At 44.0% G+C, this 23390-nt stretch overlaps 2 protein-coding genes across 17 annotated transcripts in view; one reads left to right on the top strand and one right to left on the bottom strand.

Annotated features, from left to right (window-relative positions):
• The window catches only part of DOT1L (DOT1 like histone lysine methyltransferase), a 123831-nt gene that overhangs the window by 42782 nt on the left and 57659 nt on the right, over positions 1-23390 (bottom strand). For 13 of the 16 annotated variants that reach the window (XM_038384309.2, XM_038384299.2, XM_043502755.1 and 10 more), the window contains exons 5-8: positions 22047-22275; positions 14228-14322; positions 9577-9639; positions 1408-1463 (exon numbers count right to left, since the gene is read on the bottom strand). In XM_038384309.2, the coding sequence (XP_038240237.1) occupies positions 1408-1463; positions 9577-9639; positions 14228-14322; positions 22047-22275 (443 nt within the window). The remainder of the gene's footprint in view (positions 1-1407; positions 1464-9576; positions 9640-14227; positions 14323-22046; positions 22276-23390) is intronic. The other 3 variants (XM_043502756.1, XM_038384303.2, XM_038384306.2) reach the window with 1 other exon arrangement.
• PLEKHJ1 (pleckstrin homology domain containing J1) overlaps positions 1-23390 on the top strand; it is a 92982-nt gene that overhangs the window by 61039 nt on the left and 8553 nt on the right. The gene's annotated exons all lie outside the window — the stretch shown is intronic.

Here is a 23390-nt window from a genome sequence, read left to right as displayed (position 1 = left end):
ATCTACCAGTGTCTCCATGTACAATAGGAGACAACCTATAGCAGAGGTCTGCTCGAGGCTAGGCCTGATCTGGACCCAAGCCCAAGAGGGTCGAATCAATTTCCAACCTAAACCTGAGTCAGCGCAGCTGCTGCCTCCTCCCCCAGGGATGGCTCTCCTCCTCCTGTCCTTGGAGTCAATGGGTGCATGAGCCAGTAGCTGCATGCCCCTCTCTCGCCAACAGCTGCCCCCAATGCGTTGCTTGTGCTGCAAAAGTGAGAGGTGCCGTGATTCCTCTGCACACTCACTCCACTGCAGCGTGTGTGCTACTACATAACAGTGCCAGCAGAAGCAGGATATGTAGCCACTGCTGCACCACCCCATGGGCTGGAGAAGGAGAGCCAACCCGACTCGAGCCAATACTGGTAGTCAGGTTCCATCGGGTTGCAAGGCTCTAATCTACAGCCTATATTAAAAAATTGTTCCAAAGAAGTGGAAGAAAGCTGGAAGGGGTATAGAGGGATGTGTGTGTAAAGATGCAAACAACTAATAAAGCAAAACCACACCACACTGCATGGCTGGGACAAGTCTGCCCACAAATTAAAAGGCAGCCCAAGAAGTCTAACTGGGATACATAATACAAAAATCAGCCTGGCAGACGCCTTTCCTGAGTGTGCTCTTAAACATGGTCTTGGAAACTGTCCATAACTTGCCACAGCCCTGAAGAGTTTCAATGAGCCTTTTTGTCAACTGTTTTCCATCTCTCCAAGAAAAGGGGTGGTCTAGGAGCACATCTGCCATTAACAATTTTTTCTTTTCTATCCATCATGGTACATGATTAATATCTACTAACAAGGCTCTATGAACATGAAACCTTTCACAAAAATTTAGGAGCGTTTTGAACCATGAGATTTCCCTCTTCAGCAGCAGTATGCCACAGGTTGGGTTTTTTTGTTTTGTTTTGTTTTTTTTAAAGATTCCATCTCTAAATACAGATCTTCAATTTGGGTGAATATTCAACTATCCAAGAGGATCAATGCAACAGAATAGTCTATTTCAATTAGATCAGCCTTACCATCAAGGTAAGCAGCTATCCCAGCCACATGAAGTACCAGCCATTCAAGCTGGTGCTTACGCAGGAGTCACTGATAGACTAAAGGAAATGCAAACATAAAAGGGGTCTACTCTAGCTGTGCAAGAGGAATTTATGCTGTGAACTCCCATTAATACTTCTGGGAATGCATGAAAACCCATTCCTCCAGTCAGATATCAGGTTCCCCATACTGCTAGCATGGAAGCTCACATATAGGCTTTAAATATCAGCTATGGAAATTCTGTATTACAAGTTGGCCATTCTCCCAATTTCCATTATGATACATTGACAAATATTACAAATTCATAAAGCCACAATCAACTGTTTTACCATACCTTGTGTTTGCAATTCTTTCTTTCCATTCTTCTGAGAGGAAGTCACCTCTTTCCAGCTATAAAAAAAAATAGACAAAAATGTGAATGTCTCTTTCAGCTTTGTTAAGGGCAAGGCTAACATACTAGACTCAGTGACGCTGGTTATGAATAGGGCCACTTGAAATCTTCAGGAAATGCCTCAGGGAGAAAACTACCCCATATCCCTTCAAACAACTCCATTCACTCCTCAAGACAAGGAGTCTTGCCCACTCCCTATATCCAGATGTCCTTTTACCCTCAAGGAGGAGCTAATCATTTTCTGCCCACCATCCAAATATTGCAACACCACACAAGATTTTATTGACTCATCACTGCAGTACCCAAGCTCATCACATACACTAAATGAATGCACCTTCTCAAACCCCTTTGTGTGTGGTGAGAGGTGGGGAGGGGAAATATTCCCATTTTACAGATGGGGAACTGAAGCATGAAGATTTAGGCCAAAATCTGCAAACGTGTCCACTAGGTTAGGTTTCCTCAACGGCTGGGTGCTCATCTTGACACCACGAGGACCTGATTTTTCAGGACCAGATTTTTCAGGGATGTTGAGCATCTTCAGCAACCATTGACTTTCACTGCAGTAAGAATAGCGCGTCTTCACCAAAGGCACTACAGTGGCGTAGTTATGCCAATGTAGCGCTTCTAGTGTAGACTTGTCCTAAGTTACCTTGATATTTGAAGTGTTCCCTAAAAATTACTAATTTGCAGTATTCTCTGTAATTACAACATGCAATATTGTAAATACTAAATTAGCTGCACTTGATTAATGAAGAAAAGTATTTCCAATGGTGCTGGTTATGACAGATGTCTAGTATACTCACATACCTGGGTTAAACATGAAAATGTTTTTCCTGTCCACCCAGCCAACAAGTAGCCATATTATAATTCAAGTGGACCACACAACCATGTTCAAACATGGTTATTTTTGTACTGTAGAAGCTAACGCACATTTAGCCAGTGCTTGGCTAAAATCCACACCAGAAATGGGAAACTGGCATTAAAAGGGGTAGTCATTTTGGCCTCATCTACACTACAAAAAAGCCATGTTTAAACATTGCTGTGCCCAACTGTGTTATAAAACAAGGGTTCTCAACCTTTTTCCTTCTGAGGCCCCCCACAACATGCTATAAAAACTCCATGGCCCACCTGTGTCACAACAACATGTTTTCTGCATATAAAAGCCAGGGCCGGCATTAGGGGATAACAAGCAGGGCAATTGCCTGGGGCCCCATGCCACAGGGGCCCCCGTAAAGCTACATTGCTCAGGCTTCGGCGTCAGCCTCGGGTGGTAGGGCTCAGGGCCCAGGCTTCAACCGCATGCAGCAGGGTTTCGGCTTTCTGCTCTGGGCCCCAGTGAGTCTAATGTTGGCCCTGCTTGGTGGCCCCCCTGAAACCTGCTCGCAGCCCCCCAGAAGGCCTCAGACCTCTGGTTGAGAACCACTGTTATAAAACAGTTTCTTATCTCCAGTTAGCAGATAACTGGTACATTTCTCAATATGGAAGCAAAGAAGAGGACCCTGCACCAGTGACCCACCACCATTTAATTAAAAGCAGTGTGGAAATTATGTGATGCGTAAGTACATAAGAACAGCCATACTGAGTCAAACCAAAGGTCCATCTAACCCAGTGTCCTGTCTTCCGACAGTGGCCAATGCCAGGTGCGCCAGAAAGAATGAACAGAACAGGGAATCAAGTGATCCATCCCCTGTTGCCTATTCCCAGCTTCTGGCAAACAGAGGTGAGGGACACCATCCCTGCCCATCCTGGCTAATAGCCATTGATGGACCTATCCTCCAGGAACTTATCTAGCTCTTTTTTGAACCCTGTTACAGTCTTGGCCTTCACAACAACCTCTGGCAAGCAGTTCCACAGGTTGACTGTGCATTGTGTGAAAAAATACTTCCTTTTGTTTTAAATCTGCAGCCTATTAATTTGGGGACCCCTAGTTCATGTGTTTTGAGAGGGAATAAATAACACTTCCTTATTTACTTTCTCCACACCAGTCATGATTTTATAGACCTTGATCATATCCTCCCTTAGTTGTCTCAAACCATTTATGGGCTTATCTCCCTACTGTAGCAGTATCCCTCCAGCCAACGAGGTGGGAGAACTGCCTGCTGCAAAGTTTGTTAGTATAAGAGGGGCTTTTTAATTATTTAATTTTTAATTATTATTTTGGGAAGTGAAGAGAGCTAACCACCCATCATCCCTCAGGTCATACCACTGACCTTCACCAGCCCCAAGGGAGAACGCAAGCATCCCCAAAGTGGAGATCTCAATTTAAGATCTCCCAACAGTATCCAAAACAAGTGGCACAAACAAGAATCCGCAAAATTTCATTTGGGACAAGAAGTGGTAAGGAAATTTGAGCTCTTCCCTGGTAATTAAAACAGCTACACAGCCAGCTTCTAATGGGATATTGCATTGCTTAAGTACAGAATGCGGTACAGTGGAGGTCACACAGGAAAACTACAGCCTGTCAGTGTGAGATGGAAACAGCAGCAGTAGGGAGGCACTCAGTCTCTTCCAATCAGTGTACCTACCCCCACAGTGCTCTCTCACACATAGAAATTTAATCTCCTTAGTGAATAATGAATGGAAAGGACGATCTGTAATGCAGATATTTTCATCTGATTAGACAACACAGGGGACCTGCTTTATCTAAACGGATAATTAGCTCACTGAAATCCACTTCAGAGAGCAGCCAGCCCCCATTGTTTCTAAATTTAGAAGCAGAGGAAGGTTTTCCCTCCCGTTTTCAGACAGCTAGGTTTGCTCTTCAGAGACTGCAGGAATATGTACACAGTCGCTGATGTCTGCAACTCAAAGCAAACTGGCAGATCATGCCCATAGGAAGCAACAAGAGACACACTACTGCAGGTCTATTTCATTATATGGGATAACAACAGCTGCTTCTGAAGGCCAAGTCCCCTTTCCCAGAGCTTTGGGCTCCAAAAATATAACAGCAGCTAATATTCTCTCCCCAGACCTGCGTTGGAAGGCTCTGCGGTAAAGCTCTGACTGCACAATGCCATAAATACACAAAGTCTCATTCTAGCAGTCTCAGGGCAAAGTGCTTGGCTCACAAAAACAGTTAATTCTGCCTGGAAAAGTACACATGGTTATTTTTAAGCCCCTGTTCGTTGCAAAAATAACTAGAGGCAATAATCCAAACCTCTGAAATGTGGCATCATGTCAAAGCCACAGGGGACGTTTGGAGGGCTTTTCAAATACCAAAACATCGAGTTTCCCGCTGAAATAGGGCATTCAAAAATATTTAGGACAAATACACATCCTGCCCACACCCTTACTGCAGAGAACTCACTGTTAAACAATTGAAGCTTTTAAGCACAGGCAATGACAGTTATGTGCCTACAAAATACATCAGTGCAAGTGATATCAAGGAAGCTTGAGATACTGATTAGTGCTTTACAAAACTCACTGTTTTTGTTCTGAAGCGAGACTTTTGTGAAAAAGGCAACACATGGCATCCAGGACACACCCAAGCCTACCAGAAAAGCTAGGTGAGGCCTGCTGGCTACAAGAGAGGAGGAGAAAAGACACTGCTGTAGGGACTACACATATCCACCATTCATGCACCCAAGCTCATTTGTGGGGTTGGGACGGGGTGAGTAAATACCTAGGCGAGTGAGATTTCCTTCTATGATACAGTCTGCTTGAGTGAGAGGGATAAATCAAGTTCACAACTCCAAGCAGCCATTAGACCTATCTACAGTCTCAGTAAAGTTATACTCATACATATATTATAATACTTAGTGCTGCCACAAGTGCAGGGGATTGGACTAGATGATCTCTCAAGGTCCCTTCCAGTCCTACGATTCTCTTATCTGGATTCCCTGTTCTCCATTCCCAGCCCTCATACCTCCCATACCGAAGTGTTGGGAAGGCTGGATAAAGAACGCTATGATCCAATCCACTCTTGATTTTAAAAAGCCAAAGCCAGACAAACAAGATTTTGCAAAACAGTGAACCCTAGTTTTATCCTCATCTTTAACAAAATTTACACCCGTGTTCACACTGGATTTAAAAGTTCATTAAGGTAACTCTGAAGCAGACCACTTGCTGTATGAATGCCCCAAGACACCACTACAGGCCAGCAGGGATTTGGGGACTACAAATGGCTACAGTAGGACTCCATGGAAACTTGTATAACTCCACTGGGGGTGGGGGCAGGAAAGATTACACACTGTATAACACTGACCTACACTCCCGCCATCCCTTAAGAGTCTACATGTTTTCCCTCACTTTACACCAAGACTCAGGCATTGGAAAGAGTTTTCCCCTATGGCTAGAGCAAGCTCTTTCTGGCAGCAGGGGAAGAGCAGGGGAATTGCTCTGTCATCAATCCAGACCAAACCAGAAAAAGCTCAACCTTTTACCATACTGAAAATTAGATGTGTGAATTTGGCAAAGTACCATATGTCTGTGTTAACTGCAATACTGAGTTTTTAAGCTTTAATTTGATAACTGAACATGTGCTGAAATTCCCCAAGAAAGACCATGTAATTATCCAGTTCTAATCACCTAAGAAAAACGCTGATTTCCTTGGGACAACAATTACCCTGAAAAAAAGTTTGAAACTAACCTTGCAAACTTTCAAGGAACAAGTTCCACGGAAATGGATACTAGAAAATATTCTTTTACAGTCAAAAACAAAGAAAGAATTAATAGACAGTGAATGGGGTTTAGGTTGGTGGTGGAACACTCTTGTCCAAAAGACTCAAGTGACCCACAGCAGGATACGGTGTCCTAAGCAACAATGCGAAGGCACCAATAGCCACAGATGGTGGGTTTTTTCCAAGTGGTTTATGTTTTCACAGAAAGGCGAGAAAAGAGCAACCTCTCTCCTCCAAAAATTTCTCCAGTCTTCTGCTCTCTCTCTTCTGCCCAAAATAGGAACTCCTACCTTTAAGTTTCAGCGATAACCCATTATTAGCAACTGTAGCTCAGCAAGTGCCTTGAACTCCAAAATGCCTCAAGATGTTTTGCACCAGCTGGAGAAGTTTACAATGCAATTATGGACTGAAAAGTGACAATGTTAAAATGGCATCTGCTTACTCAACAGATCTGCTGTGTGTGTATTCTGACGGTGCAAATTCTGTATTCTGACTCTTCTCACTAAAATACATCTTATTCCTTTTTATTCTTGTTAGCACTGGAGACCAAATGCAACGGGAATGCAGAAGACTAACCTAGATATTTTATTTACTTGTTTGTTTAGGTCTGTGAATCAATAGAATTCTTAACCGAGTTCTGATTTCAGAATCCATTGCTGGTGATGATGCTCCATCCAGAAGAGAGAACAATTCAGTTTTCAAATTCCAGGCTACCTTTGAGGGACTGGACTAGGGAAGACCCATCACCTGACTTGTAAACTGAGCACACTGGATATGGAGTCAACGTGAACCCCAAGATGTTATTGTCAGTCATTTTTCAGAGTACAAACACAGAGCCAGTTGTACTAAAGTCAAACTATGAATACCTAGCTGTGAGCAAAAAAAAAAAATTCATGCAGGAGGAACAGTAGGATTTATTGCTGTGTCGTGTCTGTCACAGTTTTGACTTTTCGAGCAAGGCAGCAACAATATGCATAAACTTAATACCACTGTCCAAATAATTTATACAAAGCAGCAGCTAGGATCGGAGACTTGTTCCCACGAATTTCTGCCAATCTTCCCACCTTCTTCCCCCGCAACGCTTTAGTCTTCTGAAAATATTTAACTTTATAATTTTTAATCCAGTTACATGGAATTTATACAGTTAAAATCTAGTTGGTCACAAACCACTCCAGTCCTTAGTCATATTGACGATTGTCACCGACTGGGCTCTCGAGAGCGCCCTGAAAACATCTAAGGCACCCCTTCTCTGAGATAATGGGTGGTGGTAACCAAGCCATTTTACAAGCAGCAAAAGAGGACTCTGAAGTGCGGCTGCACTGTCTATCACCACTACGTCCCATACACTCAGATGAAGCTTTTCAGCCCGGTGCCTTCCAATGCATTCTAGTCACGGTGGTAACAGCCTGTATTACTACAGGAGGTAATAGATGGAATTACTGTCTTACTGCCAAAGACAAGATGGCTTCTCAGCATGTTGCCATGTGGGAGAACTAAATATAGAAGGATTTGGGACTCATTTCTGTTACCCAATGTCCATACCACAAGCATTAAGGAAAGAGTCCATTGCAATCCACCAGGAAATGCATATCCTTAGCTAAGATATGTTGACTTGGGGGAAAAATTGTTCATTATCTGATTCTGGTCAGGGCTCGAGATACACATACATATACTGCCAGCAGATTAGTGATGAAAAAGTGGTGTTAGAAGTCAAAAAAGAGTGAGTAAAATCTGCCATGTATATGATAAGGAGGTGATGAGAACATTTTCAAACCTAGTTGATCTAATGTTAGAATCCTAAATTCATACAGAACAGTGGTTTTCAAAACTATTTGTATTGGCAACTCCTTTGACACAACAAGCCTCTGAGTGTGACTCCACTTATAAATTAAAAATGAAGGGGAAGTAATCTCATTTAATGGGGGCTCGGGGCTGCCAGCCTCACAGAGCTGGCTGCTTGAGACCCCCATGTAACCTCTTGTGACCTTCTGAGGGGTCACAACCCCCCAGTCTGAGAACCCCAATATAGAAGGTGACCTGATTTTTAGTGGTGCCATGAACCCCAGCTTGTCACTGACTTCAGTGGGAGCTCAGCTGCTCAGTAGCGTTGAAAGAGCAAGACACTTATTTGGGAGCCTAACTTTAGGCATGCAAGTTTGAAAATTTTGGCCTCAGTCCTTACCATTGGAGGAAAGGTTATAAAAGTCAAAGACCTGAACAAAAATAAGCAGTCTTGTTTCCATTATAGTGTCAGATTCTGTCACATGTAATATACAATGTGGCAATACTCGCAGCCTAAAGCAATCAATACATATTCAGTATTTCAGTCTAGGTTCCGTCCCTATTCTTTAAATTACATGGATCATAAGTGAAATATCTTCAGTAAAGATTTCTTTCATATAATGCCAGCTGGGTAGCACCCTGGAAGACTGCCATATGGCCATTTCCTGGGAAGGAAGGCCTGCATACAGTTTCACAGCAGGAAAGAGTTTGCAGCCTTGACATTAATCCATCTGCAAATTACTCCTATCATGAAATCAGCATATATCTAATGGAACAGTGCCACACACTATATGTCAGTTTCAGTAAGGGGATATTTCGAGACAGGCAACATTGTCACCTTAATCCAGCAGATGGCCTACTTCTCAAGAAGCAGGAGAGCCCTTACATTCAAGGCTGGTCACTGGACATGCGAGTATTATGAGTCTTGAGTTCTCTGTAAATGAAAAATTAATCTTCATGCCAAACCCTGACTACCAACAAGAGGCCATTTGATAATATTTGGAAATTCAAAGGCAAGTAGATCAGACTGGTCCAGTAGCTTAGACGTAGCTCTGTTCAAATCACATGAGAGACCAGGATCTGTTTGTGTCAATTGCCCTCAGGCTAGGAGTGCTGCAGTGGTAGCTAGTTGAAACCTCAGAGAAGGGAAGATTCCCTTGAATCATCCAGTGGCAATTCCTCCAAATGATTAGGGAACAACACTGACCCAACTCAACCCTCTTTGACTTGAAGCATGGCAGCTATGAGATCTGAAACAATATTTTCTTATCTTTTTCCTTTTTTTTTTTTTTTTAAAAGAGAAGATTGGGATAAAAATACACAAACAAGCAGGGGTATTCTCAGGGTTCTGAGAAAGCCACTAGAGAACAGGATTACATGAATTTCTCACAGATAAGTGGCTAATCAGGGAGCAATTTTCTTAATGTTTGAATGTGAGAGCAGAAAACAGCCTGAGTAACGAGAGTTTATAAGAAAGGGGCTTCCAAGAATTTTTGGAAGCCTCAATAACATTCCCAACAACGCACACCAAATGTCAAGTGAGTCAAGAGGAGGGCTCTGGGAGGTTGTCTTTTAAAGAGCATCACTCAGCGGCAGCAAGATAAAGGCCAGGAAGCTGCTTCTTGGCTGGGGAAGGGGAGGAGGGGGACCTGTAAATTCTGAACATCAGTAATAAGTGGAGCACAAAGATTTTCAGCTGAGTTTCACTCACTGTGTATTCTGCATGTTTTTTCCCATACCATTTCATCCACTTTCTGAACTCTCTGTCCATCGTCTAGAAGAGGGAGGAAAAACAAAACCACCCATTAGGACATCTCGCAATACCAGTTATATGATAGTGAGAGAAGAGGCAACTCTGACAATGCTCATGGGCCTATAAGAGTTCTTTGCCATTAACACTTGAATGGGAATTCTGAAAAATCCTAGACACACATACTGAAGGTCTACCCTTCTAGTTCCCATGGGGAAACTCCTTTACTTCACTGGTGTCAAGGTATCAAGACTGACTTATTCTCTTCTCCCCCTCTCCAGGGAAGCCTTAAAGACACTGAGTTGACACTGCTCAGTAGTCTGCCAAGGATGGTGCTACATAATTCCAGAGCAAGCAGAAGGCAGTGAACATAGTCCTACTGGAGCCCAGCTAGTGAAGGGGGGGTAAAGACAGGTCTGCTCGGGCGAACGAGAAAGCAATAGTAGGCATGTTTCTTTCAGTTACTATTGCAGTTGCCTTGCAACACACTGCCAGCAGCTGTGGTTCAAACCAAACTAGTTGGCAGTAGGTTTCCATTGCCAGACGCAGGAGAAAGGAGCTGAAAATCCTTCACATCCAGACAGTCTGGGGCAAATTAGAAGCAGCACTGCTATTTTTCTGAAAGCTTATCCCCTCCTATAAACTGTGGGCATAGAAGACATGGTGTTTCTGCACTGTGGCAGTGAGGGTCAGTTATACCTATTCATCCCGTTTAAAACTAAAACCAGATGTGTACGGGGAAGAGCGAGAAAGTGTCACAATTTAAGACCTACTGAAACTGCAAAATTGGGTCCACATACTCAGGGCTCAGATTGGGAGGAAAGAAATGGTATTCAAGTTTCATCCACCATCCCAAGCTCCACTTACAGTCTCAGATCAGCTGGAGGTTTCTGATGTTCTGTCAGCTGTGAAACATTTTGTGCTGACATTTGTATTCCCATTAGGCTTCAGAGTTAACACACCCAATTAACAACAAGACAGTTCACACCACTCAGAAATATTGTTTCCATTTCCAGAGTCAAAAGACAGTGAAACATCAGTTCACATTTTGGAAGATTTTCTTCAAAACCACAGACTAGAAACTTAGGGTTTTTTTCCCCCCTATTTAAATGAAAGCTTAAAACTGCATAAAGTGATGTAGTAGCCAGAGAAATGTTACTATGGACAAATTCAACTATAAGCTCAATACAATCACTGAAAACATCTGTTGAGAAAAAAAGTGGGCCAATATAAATTCAGCAAGAAGCAGAGAGGCTATTTAAGGGCAGATTCACACATTTTTAAATTGCAGCAGTTGTCAAGTCGATAATCCAATGGACAGCCATTTATAAGTGCAAGGATAACGTGTGATAGACCCAGGCCAGCTGGGTACAGCAGAGTAGTAGAAGGCAGATATACTGGTCACTGGATAAGCTTTTTTCTGTTCCCTGACTGACCACAGCAAAGGCTACTCCAGACTAGGGTGGACACGTGACTCCAATTAGCCTGCAAAGAGTCAGGTGAGGCCGTTAAGCTAATGTGAACACCTGACTCTAATTAAGGCCCCTTGATACTATAGAAGGGCTCACTCCTATCAGGCTGAGGAGAGCCAGGGAGCCAAAGGAGAGGAAGTGCAGCTGAAGAGCGGGGTAATGAAGACACCCTCAAGCCACTGGAAAGGGAGCCCTAAGGTAAGGGTGAAGAAGGTGTTAAGAGAGAAGCAGGAGAGCTGTAGGGAAGTGGTCCAGGGAAACGTAGCAAATCTGGCAGCGAAAGGTTGGTTGCTGCCATTAGGGTCCCTGGGCCGGAACCCAGAGTAGAGGGCAGGCCCGGGTTCCCCGCAACTTGCCAATACAGAAACACCTCCTTGGAGGGGAAGACAGGCCCCTGTCAGGACAGAGGGCTAACCTGTTCTGGAATAAGCACGTAGGGACAACAGAGATTGTGGCAGTTCTCTCACCAACCTCCTTACTGGCTTATAATGAAAATGGCTCAGTAGGCTGTGACCTTTGCCTCTAGAGGGAGAAGGGCTATGTAGAGGGTCAGAGTGAGCCTCGAGTAATCCACCAGGATGAGCGGAACAGACTGAGACAAGGCCACACATGGTACACTTTATTCACCCAGTAAAGTCATAAAATACAGTAACTCCTCGCTTAACATTGTAGTTATGTTCCTGAAAAATGCGACTTTAAGCGAAATGATGTTAAGCGAATCCAATTTCCCCATAAGAACTCATGTAAATGGGGGGGGCGGGGAGGGGAGGTTACGTTCCAGGGAAATTTTTTTCACTGGACAAAAAAAACTATATACACACACAGAGTATAAGTTTTAAACAAGCAATTTAATACTGTACACAGCAATGATGATTGTGAAGTGGTTGAGGTGGTGAAGTTAAAGGGTGGAAGAGGATGGGATATTTCTTAGGGGATGCCTTACTTCTAAATGATGAACTAGCATTCGGCTGATCCCTCAAGGGTTAACACATTGTTGTTAATGTAGCCTCACACTTTACAAGGCAGCACGAATGGAGGAAGAGGAGACAGCATGGCAGACAGAGACACACACAGAGAGATGCACATTGCCCCTTTAAATACACTGACCCCATTCTAAGTACAATGCTTTTAAAAAAAAAAATCAGGAAGTTGAGACAGCAGCTGTAGCCAATAAGAATCTCTCTGTCTTGAGTCCTGTCCTGTCCTCACCCTGCTTTATATGGAGAAGTGGGGGGGGGGGGCAGGAGGACACCCTGACATTAGCTCCCCTCTTCCCCCCTCCCCTGCACAGCAAGCAGGAGGCTCCCAGGAGCAGCTCCAAGGCAGAGGGCAGGAGCAGCACATGGCAGTGCGGGAAGGGACAGCAGAACTGCCGACAATTGGTAGCCTGCTGGGCGGCTGCTGCACAGGGAACTTAGGGGAAGGGGGAGCTGATGAGGGGGCTGCCGATCCACCCTGGTTCCAAGCCCCCCACCAGCTCGCTGCAATAGGCTGCTCTTCCTGCAAGCAGTGGACAAAGCTGCCAAACAACGTTATAAGGAGTGTTGCACAACTTTAAACGAGCACGTTCCCTAACCGATCAGCAACATTCCCTAACTGATCAGCAATGTAACAATGAAACAATGTTAACCAGGATGACTTTAAGTGAGGAGTTACTGTACTTGACACAGCATTATTAAAAAGGGACACCATCAGGATTAGTACTCCTAACAATTTATATTCTCTGCATATACTGGCAAAGTTCATGTAATTCTTTACTGCCTGCTGGTCATTTACACTATGGCCCCTTCACCCTGCTCTGTGTAAACAGTCCTTAATGTAGGTACTTCTGGAGTGGCGTAAAAGTGCCTTTGTATAAACAAAACTCTGGCCCCATATGTATTTTCTCTCACAAATAAGTGGTTTTTAAACAGTGATTACTACTAAATAAAGAGCCAGGAACCTAGCCTTTGTGAGCTGCTCTAAAATGTCAGAATACTCACGCAAGGAGGTGACAGAGAAAGATTTAGTAAAAGTGTTCCAGCTCGATATTTCCAAGGGATTACCATGAAGAGTAAGGACAAATTATTTCCTAGGCCCTTCTATGGCACTCATGATGGCATCAGAGCCTTTTACATATATATCTGAAAAGGAAGCTCTAAAGCTTATGTTCACATTATTTAAGAAACTAAAGTTTGTATTTGAAACAGACCATAATCCATTAGTTTGAACAAGGAGTTAAAGGCGTGAAGCTCTATGCAACCTACTGGAGGAAGTACAAAATTCTTACTGCAAGGCTTGACCAACTTTTATTGTTTGTTTGCAACTCATTTGGGTTCCATGTTTCCCTTGGAGTTGATTAACTTTGCAAGTCCCTATTGACATAGAATTAATGGAAGTGTAAAGAAAACTACTTGCCTAAGTACAATGGCCTTATTATGAGACATTGTCCTAAGTACTTCATTTGGGTTCATACTGAGCACTGCTATTAACTGAATACTCCAGTGCAATCAATAGGTCTCAATTACTCTGCAGCTCCAGCTATATTAACATATTTAATATCTAGACTCAATGGTTTAAGAGTTAGGGCTGCTAAAGAACATTCTTAGCATGATCCAGATTGCCGCTTTTTTAAAAAAAATTACGAGTTTTAGTTATTCTGTCTCCCACTACTCTGATCTTGCTCAACTCCTTCCTAGATGTGTTCAACACTACACAGCACTAGCCTCCGTGACACAGCCCTTTCAAAGTCTCATTCCAGACCCGAGTGGGGTTCTGAAATCCACAGCTTAGGCAGTACGATGTCTAGGTTAAACCTGCATCTTCCCTTTTGACTTCTATTCCCTTTGTATAAGCTTCCCATCACCACATAGCCTCACTCTGCCTGGTTTTCTCTCAGGCCTGAACTAAGCTCTCTTCAGAGACCAGTTAATGATATTTCTGTGAGCACTGCCAGTGAGCAACAAGAAGCACAACCCCCCCCATATCATTTGCATCACTGCTGTGCTTCCAGCCCTTACTGACTTAAGGAGCCAGAGTGTCTAGGATTCAAACTCAGGATTCCCACTTTGTAATATATAGCAGTTACCTGAAAGACAAGATATTGAGCCAACCCTGGAATCAAACACCTACAATCTCATACTCCTTGAGATGCAACTTACCTCAGCATATTTGGCCGGAATATCAGCTTTCTCCACACCATAGTGATGTTTGCAGTTTGTGGCAGCAGCAACTTGAAGCACTACCTGACCCACACCTGCAGGTAAAGAGAGAGACAGTTAAGCCCCCCTGTACACAGGAGACTGCTTCTAAAACAAAGACCAAGATGTATGCAGGGATTTCACAACATCTCCGTCAATTCCCCACCTGAAAAGTATGGATAATGCATCTCTCCCTCTCACCTTTTGTCTCGTCTATTCAGACTAAGCTCTTCAGGGCAGTGACTGTCTCTTTCTATAAGAATGTACAATACCTAGCACAATAGCCATTCACAGAATACAAATAATATAGCACATTGATTGATAAACATACGACAATTTACATTACAAAAAATAGTTTCAACTTCAAAACAGTTACACCTCAATACCGGAGCCTATTTTCCACTAAAAAGACTTATGTCCTACAGGAAGTAAATATGAATGTTTTTTGTTTCTGCAAGAAAACCAAACAGCAGCTAGATAAATTTTGCAGTTCAAATCTCTCAGTATAATGGAGAGAGCTGTAACAAAACATTTATACCTGATTTTCATCATGATGGAAAACTAATACAAAAGTCTCAGCACAACGGGGAAAAAATGCTAATACACAAGACAGGAGTATTATTTCCTAGTACAATAAAAAAGGATAATGATCAATACACATCAAAGTAATTTCAGAAGCAACTTGCTAAACTGCAAGACAAAACATTACTTAAAAATGTACGAACTTCCCATCACTCAGTCTCAATTATGTTTGCATCAGAGACTGCTCCAGCAGTAATTAGCTGCCATTCCCACACCTTGTCTGCACTCATTACATCTCTTTGGTTTGTGGGGGGAAAGGAAAAAAAAAAAAATCACAGCTGAACCTCTGCTTGCACATCTGACCCAGATTTTGCCAAGTACATGATAAAATCTTTATAAGCTGTTGCAATCATTCTATATTTATTTCTTACCGCAATTGATTACAACTCCCAATCAAACCATTTCTATATTCATTCTAATACAACATTTATCACTGTTTGTACTGGACTAAAGTAAAATGCATTGCCTCACTAATGCACTTCTCATAGAATCATAGATGATCACAAGGGAAACAAAAATATTCAAGCCAAGAAGATAGCACATTTGCACAGAAAACACATGGTCATTTTCCATTTCATTGACTGCCTGCAGGAAGTAGCACTAGTAATTGAGGTGGTGGTGCTCTTGCCATTAAATCATTATTGACACAATACCCACTTTGGTATAATGGGGAACCACATACTGACAGTCCTGTATAATAAAAAATTGTATTATGGTACCACCTAGAAGCCCCATTCAGGTTCTGGGCCCCATTTTGCTATATACTGTATAAATAGAGTAAAAACAGTTTACAATATGAATAAAATGCAACTATTGAGTAACAAATGGAATGGGGGAGGATGAGGGAAGCAGTAAAAACTATATGCATTTATATGGGCCAAATAAAAATATCAGAAGTCATTACTACCCTTCTCTCGTCAGAGACCACTTGTGGTTAAAGATACCACTTTTTTGCAACAATTGTCCTAATTCCAATTTGAACAACCATGTTCTGCCTTCCTAAAATTCCATTTCAACCAGACATAATATTGTTGGCTTCTAATCTTAAATGGTTGGACAGAGTTACTGATAAAAAATGGCTGCAACATTTCACCAGCGGTTGTTACACTCTGTGGCAGATGAATGATTCCTATACATAGATGTGTAAGAAAGGCACTAAAGTTGCTGGATATTGTGCTACTGCTACAATGGTATTCTAATGTACTCTGTACACTATACTGTGTTGACTAGAATACTATGGAAATTGAGTCTCAATTCTGCCATCTATGTGCAAACTTTCATTGGTGTTAACAAGAGTTGTGGGGAGGAGAAATCAGAATCCTTTATTCTTCTTCGAGTGCTTGTACATGTCAATTCCAAATCACGTGCGTGCGCGCCGTGTGCACGGTCATCAGAAAGTTTACCCTTAGCAGCTCCCACCGGGTCAGCTGCGAAGCCCCCTGGAGTGGCACCTTCATGGCACTCAATATATAAGTGCCGAAATGGACCCACTTCATTCATTTCCTTCTTACCGTCCATGATGTCCGTTGGAACAGCGTTCATTTGCCTTGCAAGTGCTTCCCTTAGTTTTCTTCTTTAGCCTGTAGTTTTAGTCTAGGTTTCAATTAGCAGTTAGTTTAGTTTAGTGTATATAATTTGGGTTAGGGTGTGGGGACACATCCCCTATTCCTTACCTCCCCTCGGCTGTAGGGCATGCCTCGGGCCCAAGGGTTTAAACCTTGCGGGACCTGCAGCAAGTCCATGCCTACGGGCGAACCCCAGGACGCGTGCCTGAAGCGTCTGGGGGAAGAGCACCAAACAGACAGGTGCAAAATCTTTCCGCCCTATGACAAAAAAAAAAAAAAAAAAAGAGGGATTTCCGTCTGAAACAACTTCTGATGGAGTCCGCTCTCCGTCCACAGAGCATGTCAGTGCAGAGCGCCTCAGCCTCAGTGCATGACACGGTGCCGAAGACAGACTCTGATTCAAAAGACCCTCAGCACCAGCACTCCTCAGCACAGGCATGGCTCACACTCACCGGTGCCACATAAGCGGCACAAGAAGACAGACAGGGTTTGTTCCCTGGTGCCAAAGCCAGGACCAGGTGCAACAGCAATGCATCCTGAGAAGGAGCACTCTGCGCCCAAGGGTCCCTCCAGGGTAACTCTGCCCCTAATTAAAACTATACAGAGCAATATCAAAACACTGTGGCAGACTCCAGCATCGACCCCGCCTACAGCAAGGGGTGTTGAGCGCAAGTACTTTGTCCCATCCAAGTACTTGTTCTCACACCTGCAGCCCTGCTCCCTAGTAGTGACCGCCATCATCAAGAAGGAGAGGCAGGGCCAGCAAGGACCAACTCCCAAATCCAAGGAGTCTAAAAGATTAGACCTTTTTGGTAGAAAGGCCTACTCAATGGGGGACCTGTAGCAAAGTGTAGCAAACCAACAAGCTATCCTCAGCAGACACAACTTCAACTTGTGGGACTCCATGTTGAAGTTCAAGGAGCAAATTCCATCAGACTGCAGGGCTGAATTCACGGCCATCATTGATGAAGGGAAGGCGGTGGCATGAACCTCTCTTCATGCCTCCCTTGATGTGACAGACTCTGCTGCCCGCACCCTCTCATCGGGGTTAGCCACAAGAAGGGGTTCAGAGCTGCAGGTATCTGGACCGACCCGCAAAGTGCAGCAAACCCTTCAGGACCATCAGGACCCCTCTCATGAACAACTCCTTATCCAGGAATGCAATAACTCCTCACCATAGGGGCAGCGGAGGAGGTTCCTTGGGAGCTAAGGGGCAAGGGATTCTACTCCTGTTATTTCCTAATCCCCAAGGCAAAGGAGGATCTCCTTTTCTATCTTAGACCCGCAAGGACTCAACCAGTTCATGGTGAAGTTGAAGTTCTGCATGGAATCCCCGAGCACGATCATCCCTTCCCTGGATCCGGGGGACTGGTACGCCACCCTCGACATGAGAGACATGCACTTCCACATAGCCATTTGGCCTGAGCACAGGACTGTTTCTACATTTGTGGTCAACCACAATCATCATCAGTTCACGGTCTTCCCATTCAGTCTATCAACAGCTCCCTGAGTGTTCACCAAGTGTATGTCAGTAATAGCAGCCTTCCTTCCCAGAAAGCAGGTGCAGGTATATCCCTACCTCGACAACTGGCTAATACAGGGGCGCTCCAGGGAGTGAGTAGAATCTCAAGTCCGATTAACCAGATTCACTTTTGAGAGACTGGAACTCCTCCTCAATGTGAACAAGTCGAGCTTACCACCGACCCAAAGAATAGAATTCATTGGGGAGGTGCTGGACTCGGTACAGGCAAGGGTGATACTGCCAGAGACGCGATTCCAAGCCATAACTGACGTTATTCAAAACTTCAGGAGATACCAGACTACTACAGCATAGGGATGCCTGAGTCTCCTCGGCCACTTGGCAGCCTGCACTCACTTGGTCCGACATGCCAGACTGAGGCTCAGACCCCTTCAAGCGTGGCTCGCTTTGGTCTACCGCCCAGGGTGCGACAGCCTGGACTCAGTGATCACTGTGCCAGAGCAAGTGCTCGAGTCCCTCTGATGGTGGTTCGACCCTCGGTTACTGTGCGAGGGAGTCCCCTTCAACAGCCCACAACCCCCTCTGGCCCTAATAACAGACACGTCAGCTCTGGGTTGGGGGGCTCATCTGGGAGATCTCCGAAAGCAAGGCCTATGGTCGCAGGACAAGCTCTCATTCCATATCAATATCAAGGAGCTCAGAGTGCAACAAACCTGCCAGACCTTCCGGTCCCAACTACAAGGCCAGTGTGTGGCAGTGATGACCAACACCACCACTGCCATGTTTTATATCAACAAACAGGGTGAAGCCTGTTCCTCCCCCCATGTCAGGAAGCCCTCCAGCTATGGGAGTTGTGCATAGCCCACTCCATTCACCTGGAGGCATCATATCTCCTGGGAGTGCAGAACGAACTAGCAGATCACCTCAGCAGGTCGTTCCACAACAAGTGGTCCATCCATCCAGATGTCGTACATTCCATCTTCCATAGGTGGGGGTTTCCACAGGTAGATCCGTTTGCCACCAGAAGCAAAAGAAAGTGCCCAACATTCTGCTTCTTCCGGAAATAGCTCAGGCTCAATCTTGGACGCTTTCATGCTACCCTGGGGGGACCTCCTCGTATATGTCTTTCCACCGGTCCCACTCATACACAAGGTGCTGCTCAAGATCCGCAGAGACAAGACAGAAATAATTCTGTTGGCCCGAGGACTGCCATGCCAACATTGGTACACGACGCTTCTGGAGCCGTCTGTGGACACCGCAATCCTGCTACTGCTTTACTCAGATCTCATCACCCAGGACGACAGTCACCATCACCACCCAGACCTCCAGTTCCTCCATCTCATGGCATGGAAGCTTCATGATTAAAGCCAATGGAGCTCCTGTGCTCGGAACTGGTCAGGCAGGTTCTGCTCGACAGCAGGAAACCATCCATCAGGGTCACTTCTCTAGCTAAGTGGAAGAGGTTCACTTGCTGGCGTGCCCAGCATCGTACACCTCCACTTCAGGCTCCTATACCACTCATCCTGGATTACCTCCTGCACCTGAAAAGAGCCATCCATCAGGGTACACCTTGCTGCTATTTCGGCCTTCCACCAGGGAAAATTGGGGCATTCCATGTTCACCAACCCTAGGGTAGGGCGTTTTCTCAAGGGCCTGGAAAGATTATATCCACAGACTCTATGACCTGTGTCTGCATGGGACTTCAGTCTGGTCCTCTCCAAACCAATGGGGCCCCCTTTCGACTGGCAACTCGCTCCCTTCTGTATTTGTCGTGGAAGGTGGTATTCCTAGTCACCATCACATCGGCTAGGAGGGTGTCCAAGTTAAAAGCACTAACCTCCATCCCACCGTACACAGTCTTCCACAAGGCCAACGTGCAACTCAGGCCTCACCCAACCTTCCTGCCCAAGGTGGTGTCCCAATTTCATACTAGCCAAGACATTTTTCTATCAGTCTTCTATCCCAAGCTTCATACCAGTGCACAGGAGCAGAGGCTTCACTCACTGGATGTCTGGCGTGCACTAGCATTCTACATCAAGCACACTAAGTCTTTCAGGAAATCTAATCAGCTGTTCATGGCGGTGGCAGACCAGATGAAAGGGCTCCCAGTCTCTTCCCAATGCATTTCTTCCTGCATCACGGACTGCATCCGCACATGCTATGGGCTGACTAACGTCCCAGCCCCATCTATTACAGTATGCTCCACAAGGGCAGTCCTCATCAGCAACTTTTCTGGCCCAGATCCCCATTCAGGAGATCTGCAGAGCGGCAACCTGGTCATCGGTGCATAAGTTTAACCACTCACTATGCTATCACCCAGCATTCCAGAGATTTTGCAGCATTCGGCAGAGCAGTACTCCAGTCAGCAATTCCTTATCTCCGACCCCACCTCCAGGGGAGAGTTTGGGTGTCACCTGATTGGAATCAACGTGAACAAGCACTCAAAGAAAAACGGTTAGTTACCTTCTCATAACTGTTGTTCGAGATGTCGTTCACGTCCATTCCAATAAACATCCTCCTCCCCTCTATCGGAGTAGCCAACAAGAAGGAACTGAAGGGGAGTCGGGTCAGCAGGGTTATTTACTGAGCGCCATGAAGGCGCCACTGCAGGCAGCTCCACAGCCAACCCGACAGGAGTTGCTAAGGGAAAACTTTGCGACGACTGTGCACGCAGTGTGCACACACCTGATTGGAATGGACCTGAACAACACGTCTCAAGGAACAAGTTATGAGAAGGTGAGTAACCATTTTTTTTTTTTTTTTTTTTTTAGTGTGTCCATCAACTGAAAACCAGTGCACATAAAAGTGATCACAGTATTACGGTTGAGGCTACTGCATGCTAAACCATTCTTTTCAGATATTAATAAAAGTTCTTATTTTTCATAGGCTTGTCTTAGTCCAATATTAAGGTTTGGGATTCTATGGTGATAAATATCTGGTTTTGTTTTTGGTGGCGTTAGAGGCCAAGGAAAACGAAACATTTCACTCAGAAGCATCAGTCAGATGAGACACTCCTCCTCCATCTTGTTAGGCAAACAGCAAGATTGTGCGACTTCCAGATGTGATCTCTTATTGTGACCTTACTGAACAAACACTTTCACACAACTGTGGTAAAGCAGTTATTTCTGTACAGCAAGGCACCATGCCTGACTAAACAGCATTTTAGAAGTGTCTCATATTATATTTAACTGGACACGTAAAATATAGTTACCAGATTGGGGGGAAGGAGGGGAGGGATAAATTCTGTCCCCTGTGAGTGGCCTGCTTTAATACCATTAACTTGGAATTTCATTTAGTAGATATAAAATGGAAGTAGGGTTAGTAATTCTCCTGTATTTTCAGTGGGCAGGTTCCCATTTCCTTTGGTGGGATAAAGGATGACTGTTGAGAAAGCAAGAGGATATATATTTCATTTACTTCAACCTAAGACAATTCTACATTAAAAAGGGGGAATTCTTATTACTCCTTTCCTGCTGATAATCAGATTTAAGCAAATAAAACAAGATCATCATCTTACTCAACATATCTGCTCCACATCTGTGTTCGAGTCACATCTAGTTACTTAACTGACAAAAAGATTTTTACTTTTGTTAAAACTGCTAACTGTAGCACAGATGCAGCTATGGAAGAGTGAGCTGGATTCTATATGGCCTCACAATAAATATAAAATCTTTATTGCTGGAGATTGTGTCAGACAGAGAAAGAACCCACTTTATTTTCAGGTAACAGGTGGAGTTTGCAGTTTTGACACTCGGGGAAAAAAAAAGTGTGATGCATGAACTTAAACTGGATCTAGAAGCCAGAAAGCATAAAATATGGACTCTGTTAATGGAACTTTTACACAATCATTTCAGATGCCAACCATACTTTAAAATGACTACATTTATCTATGGTGACAAAAATGGAGTATTCTTAAATTAAGTTTCCTGAAGTATCAATCCTTCCTTCACGTGGGTGGGTGACATATTTTGTGTCACATCCCACTGGCAAGACAGGAAGGAAAGCATTTATCCGTCAGGAGTGCACAGCCAGATACACAATCTGTGGGGATGGGTTACTTTCCAAATGTAAAGTTATTGACATTTTTTTATTCAGTGGAGAAAAAAGCCTGGGCAGAGATAGAAAAGGGAAAACAAAGCAGTTTGTCACTTACCACTGCCCAAGTCAACAAACAAGTCATCCTCAGTCATTTTAATCTCATCAATCATTTGGGCCACTAAATCAAAGGAAGTCTCTCCATACACCTCTGGGGAAAAGGGCTCATAGTTGTTGAGTTTCTCTGGGTCTGTCACCGAGTGGTTATATACTTGCTGCAAGATGTGACGGAGGAGCCCATTGGAGGGACGAGTGTTCAGTTTCATGGGCTGGGTGGTTCCTTTCCACTAAGAGTGAGGAGCAGAAAGAGAATGTAAACAAGAAAAATACATCATGACATACCTGCATTTGTGGGTGGAAGGGAGACTGACACAAAGACAATCCATTTTCCTCCACCTCTTCTCTTGCATGAGTAAAACTGATCTACAGTCCTTCCATAAGCAGCAGCAAGACATGCTAAAGAACTTCTGCAGCAATGCAGCTTGGGGAGGTTGGTTTGCTTTACTGTCTGTGTCACTTCACACAATAGGTATTTTCGAAGACTGCATACTAGATACACTGGGGAAAAAGCATCTAAGATATGCCTACATACTAGATGTAACTACTGCATTTCATTGCACCGTCAACATAAAGAGGGGTTTGTTTTCTTGCCATGAAGTGTAGCATGGGAGGAATCACGCTCAGAAGGAGTGGGAGAGAAAATCTAAGCTTCTGCTGGCTAATAATCTCATTCCTAAATAGAATCTACTGATGTTTCTGAACTTCTTCTTGTCTTCCCCACTTTGGATTTTAAACATGTCTGTAAGCTTTTTTTCCTGGGCATCTTTTCCATCTCCTTTTCCTGACAGTCACCTCTTTCCTATCTGATCCTCTGAGTGCTCAGTGCAGCTACCTCAGAGGCCAATCACCACTTCTGCTCCTTCTGTTAGCTAGCCTGGGCTCCTACATTCAGCAGGGCACTAGCAGGACAGAGTGAAACTGACTAAATTCTCATTTCAGTGAGTGACTGTAAATGCTGAAGAATTCCAACTTTTAAGCTATTAACAAAGACAAGATTAAAGTGGCCAGCATCTATGAATCAGGAAAACGATATGGAGATTTGTAGGTTCCAAAGTGGAGCAAAATCTGGGAGAAGTTCTAACCTACTGACCATATCTTTCTGAGGTCTATTTTGAATGCTCCCACAAAAGATAACAGTCCCCAACATGTGTTTGATAGGTCAAAGTGCTTCATAAGGCCCCGAGATTGTGTTTTTTGTAGAAGATGTAATATTAAATTGAATGAGTGTTAAGCACAGCGACAGATACTACTGACAGAACTGGCATCTAAATTCCATAAATTAATTATTATTATTAGATTATTCTTACTATGTTTCATTACCAGCCTTAAACTTGGGGTAAGA

Source organism: Dermochelys coriacea, chromosome 25, assembly GCF_009764565.3.
Source record: "Dermochelys coriacea isolate rDerCor1 chromosome 25, rDerCor1.pri.v4, whole genome shotgun sequence".
NCBI classification, from domain to species: Eukaryota; Metazoa; Chordata; order Testudines; family Dermochelyidae; genus Dermochelys; species Dermochelys coriacea.
The sequence above is the reverse complement of the archived record's forward strand: the minus strand, read 5'-3'. Positions and strand labels throughout refer to the sequence as shown.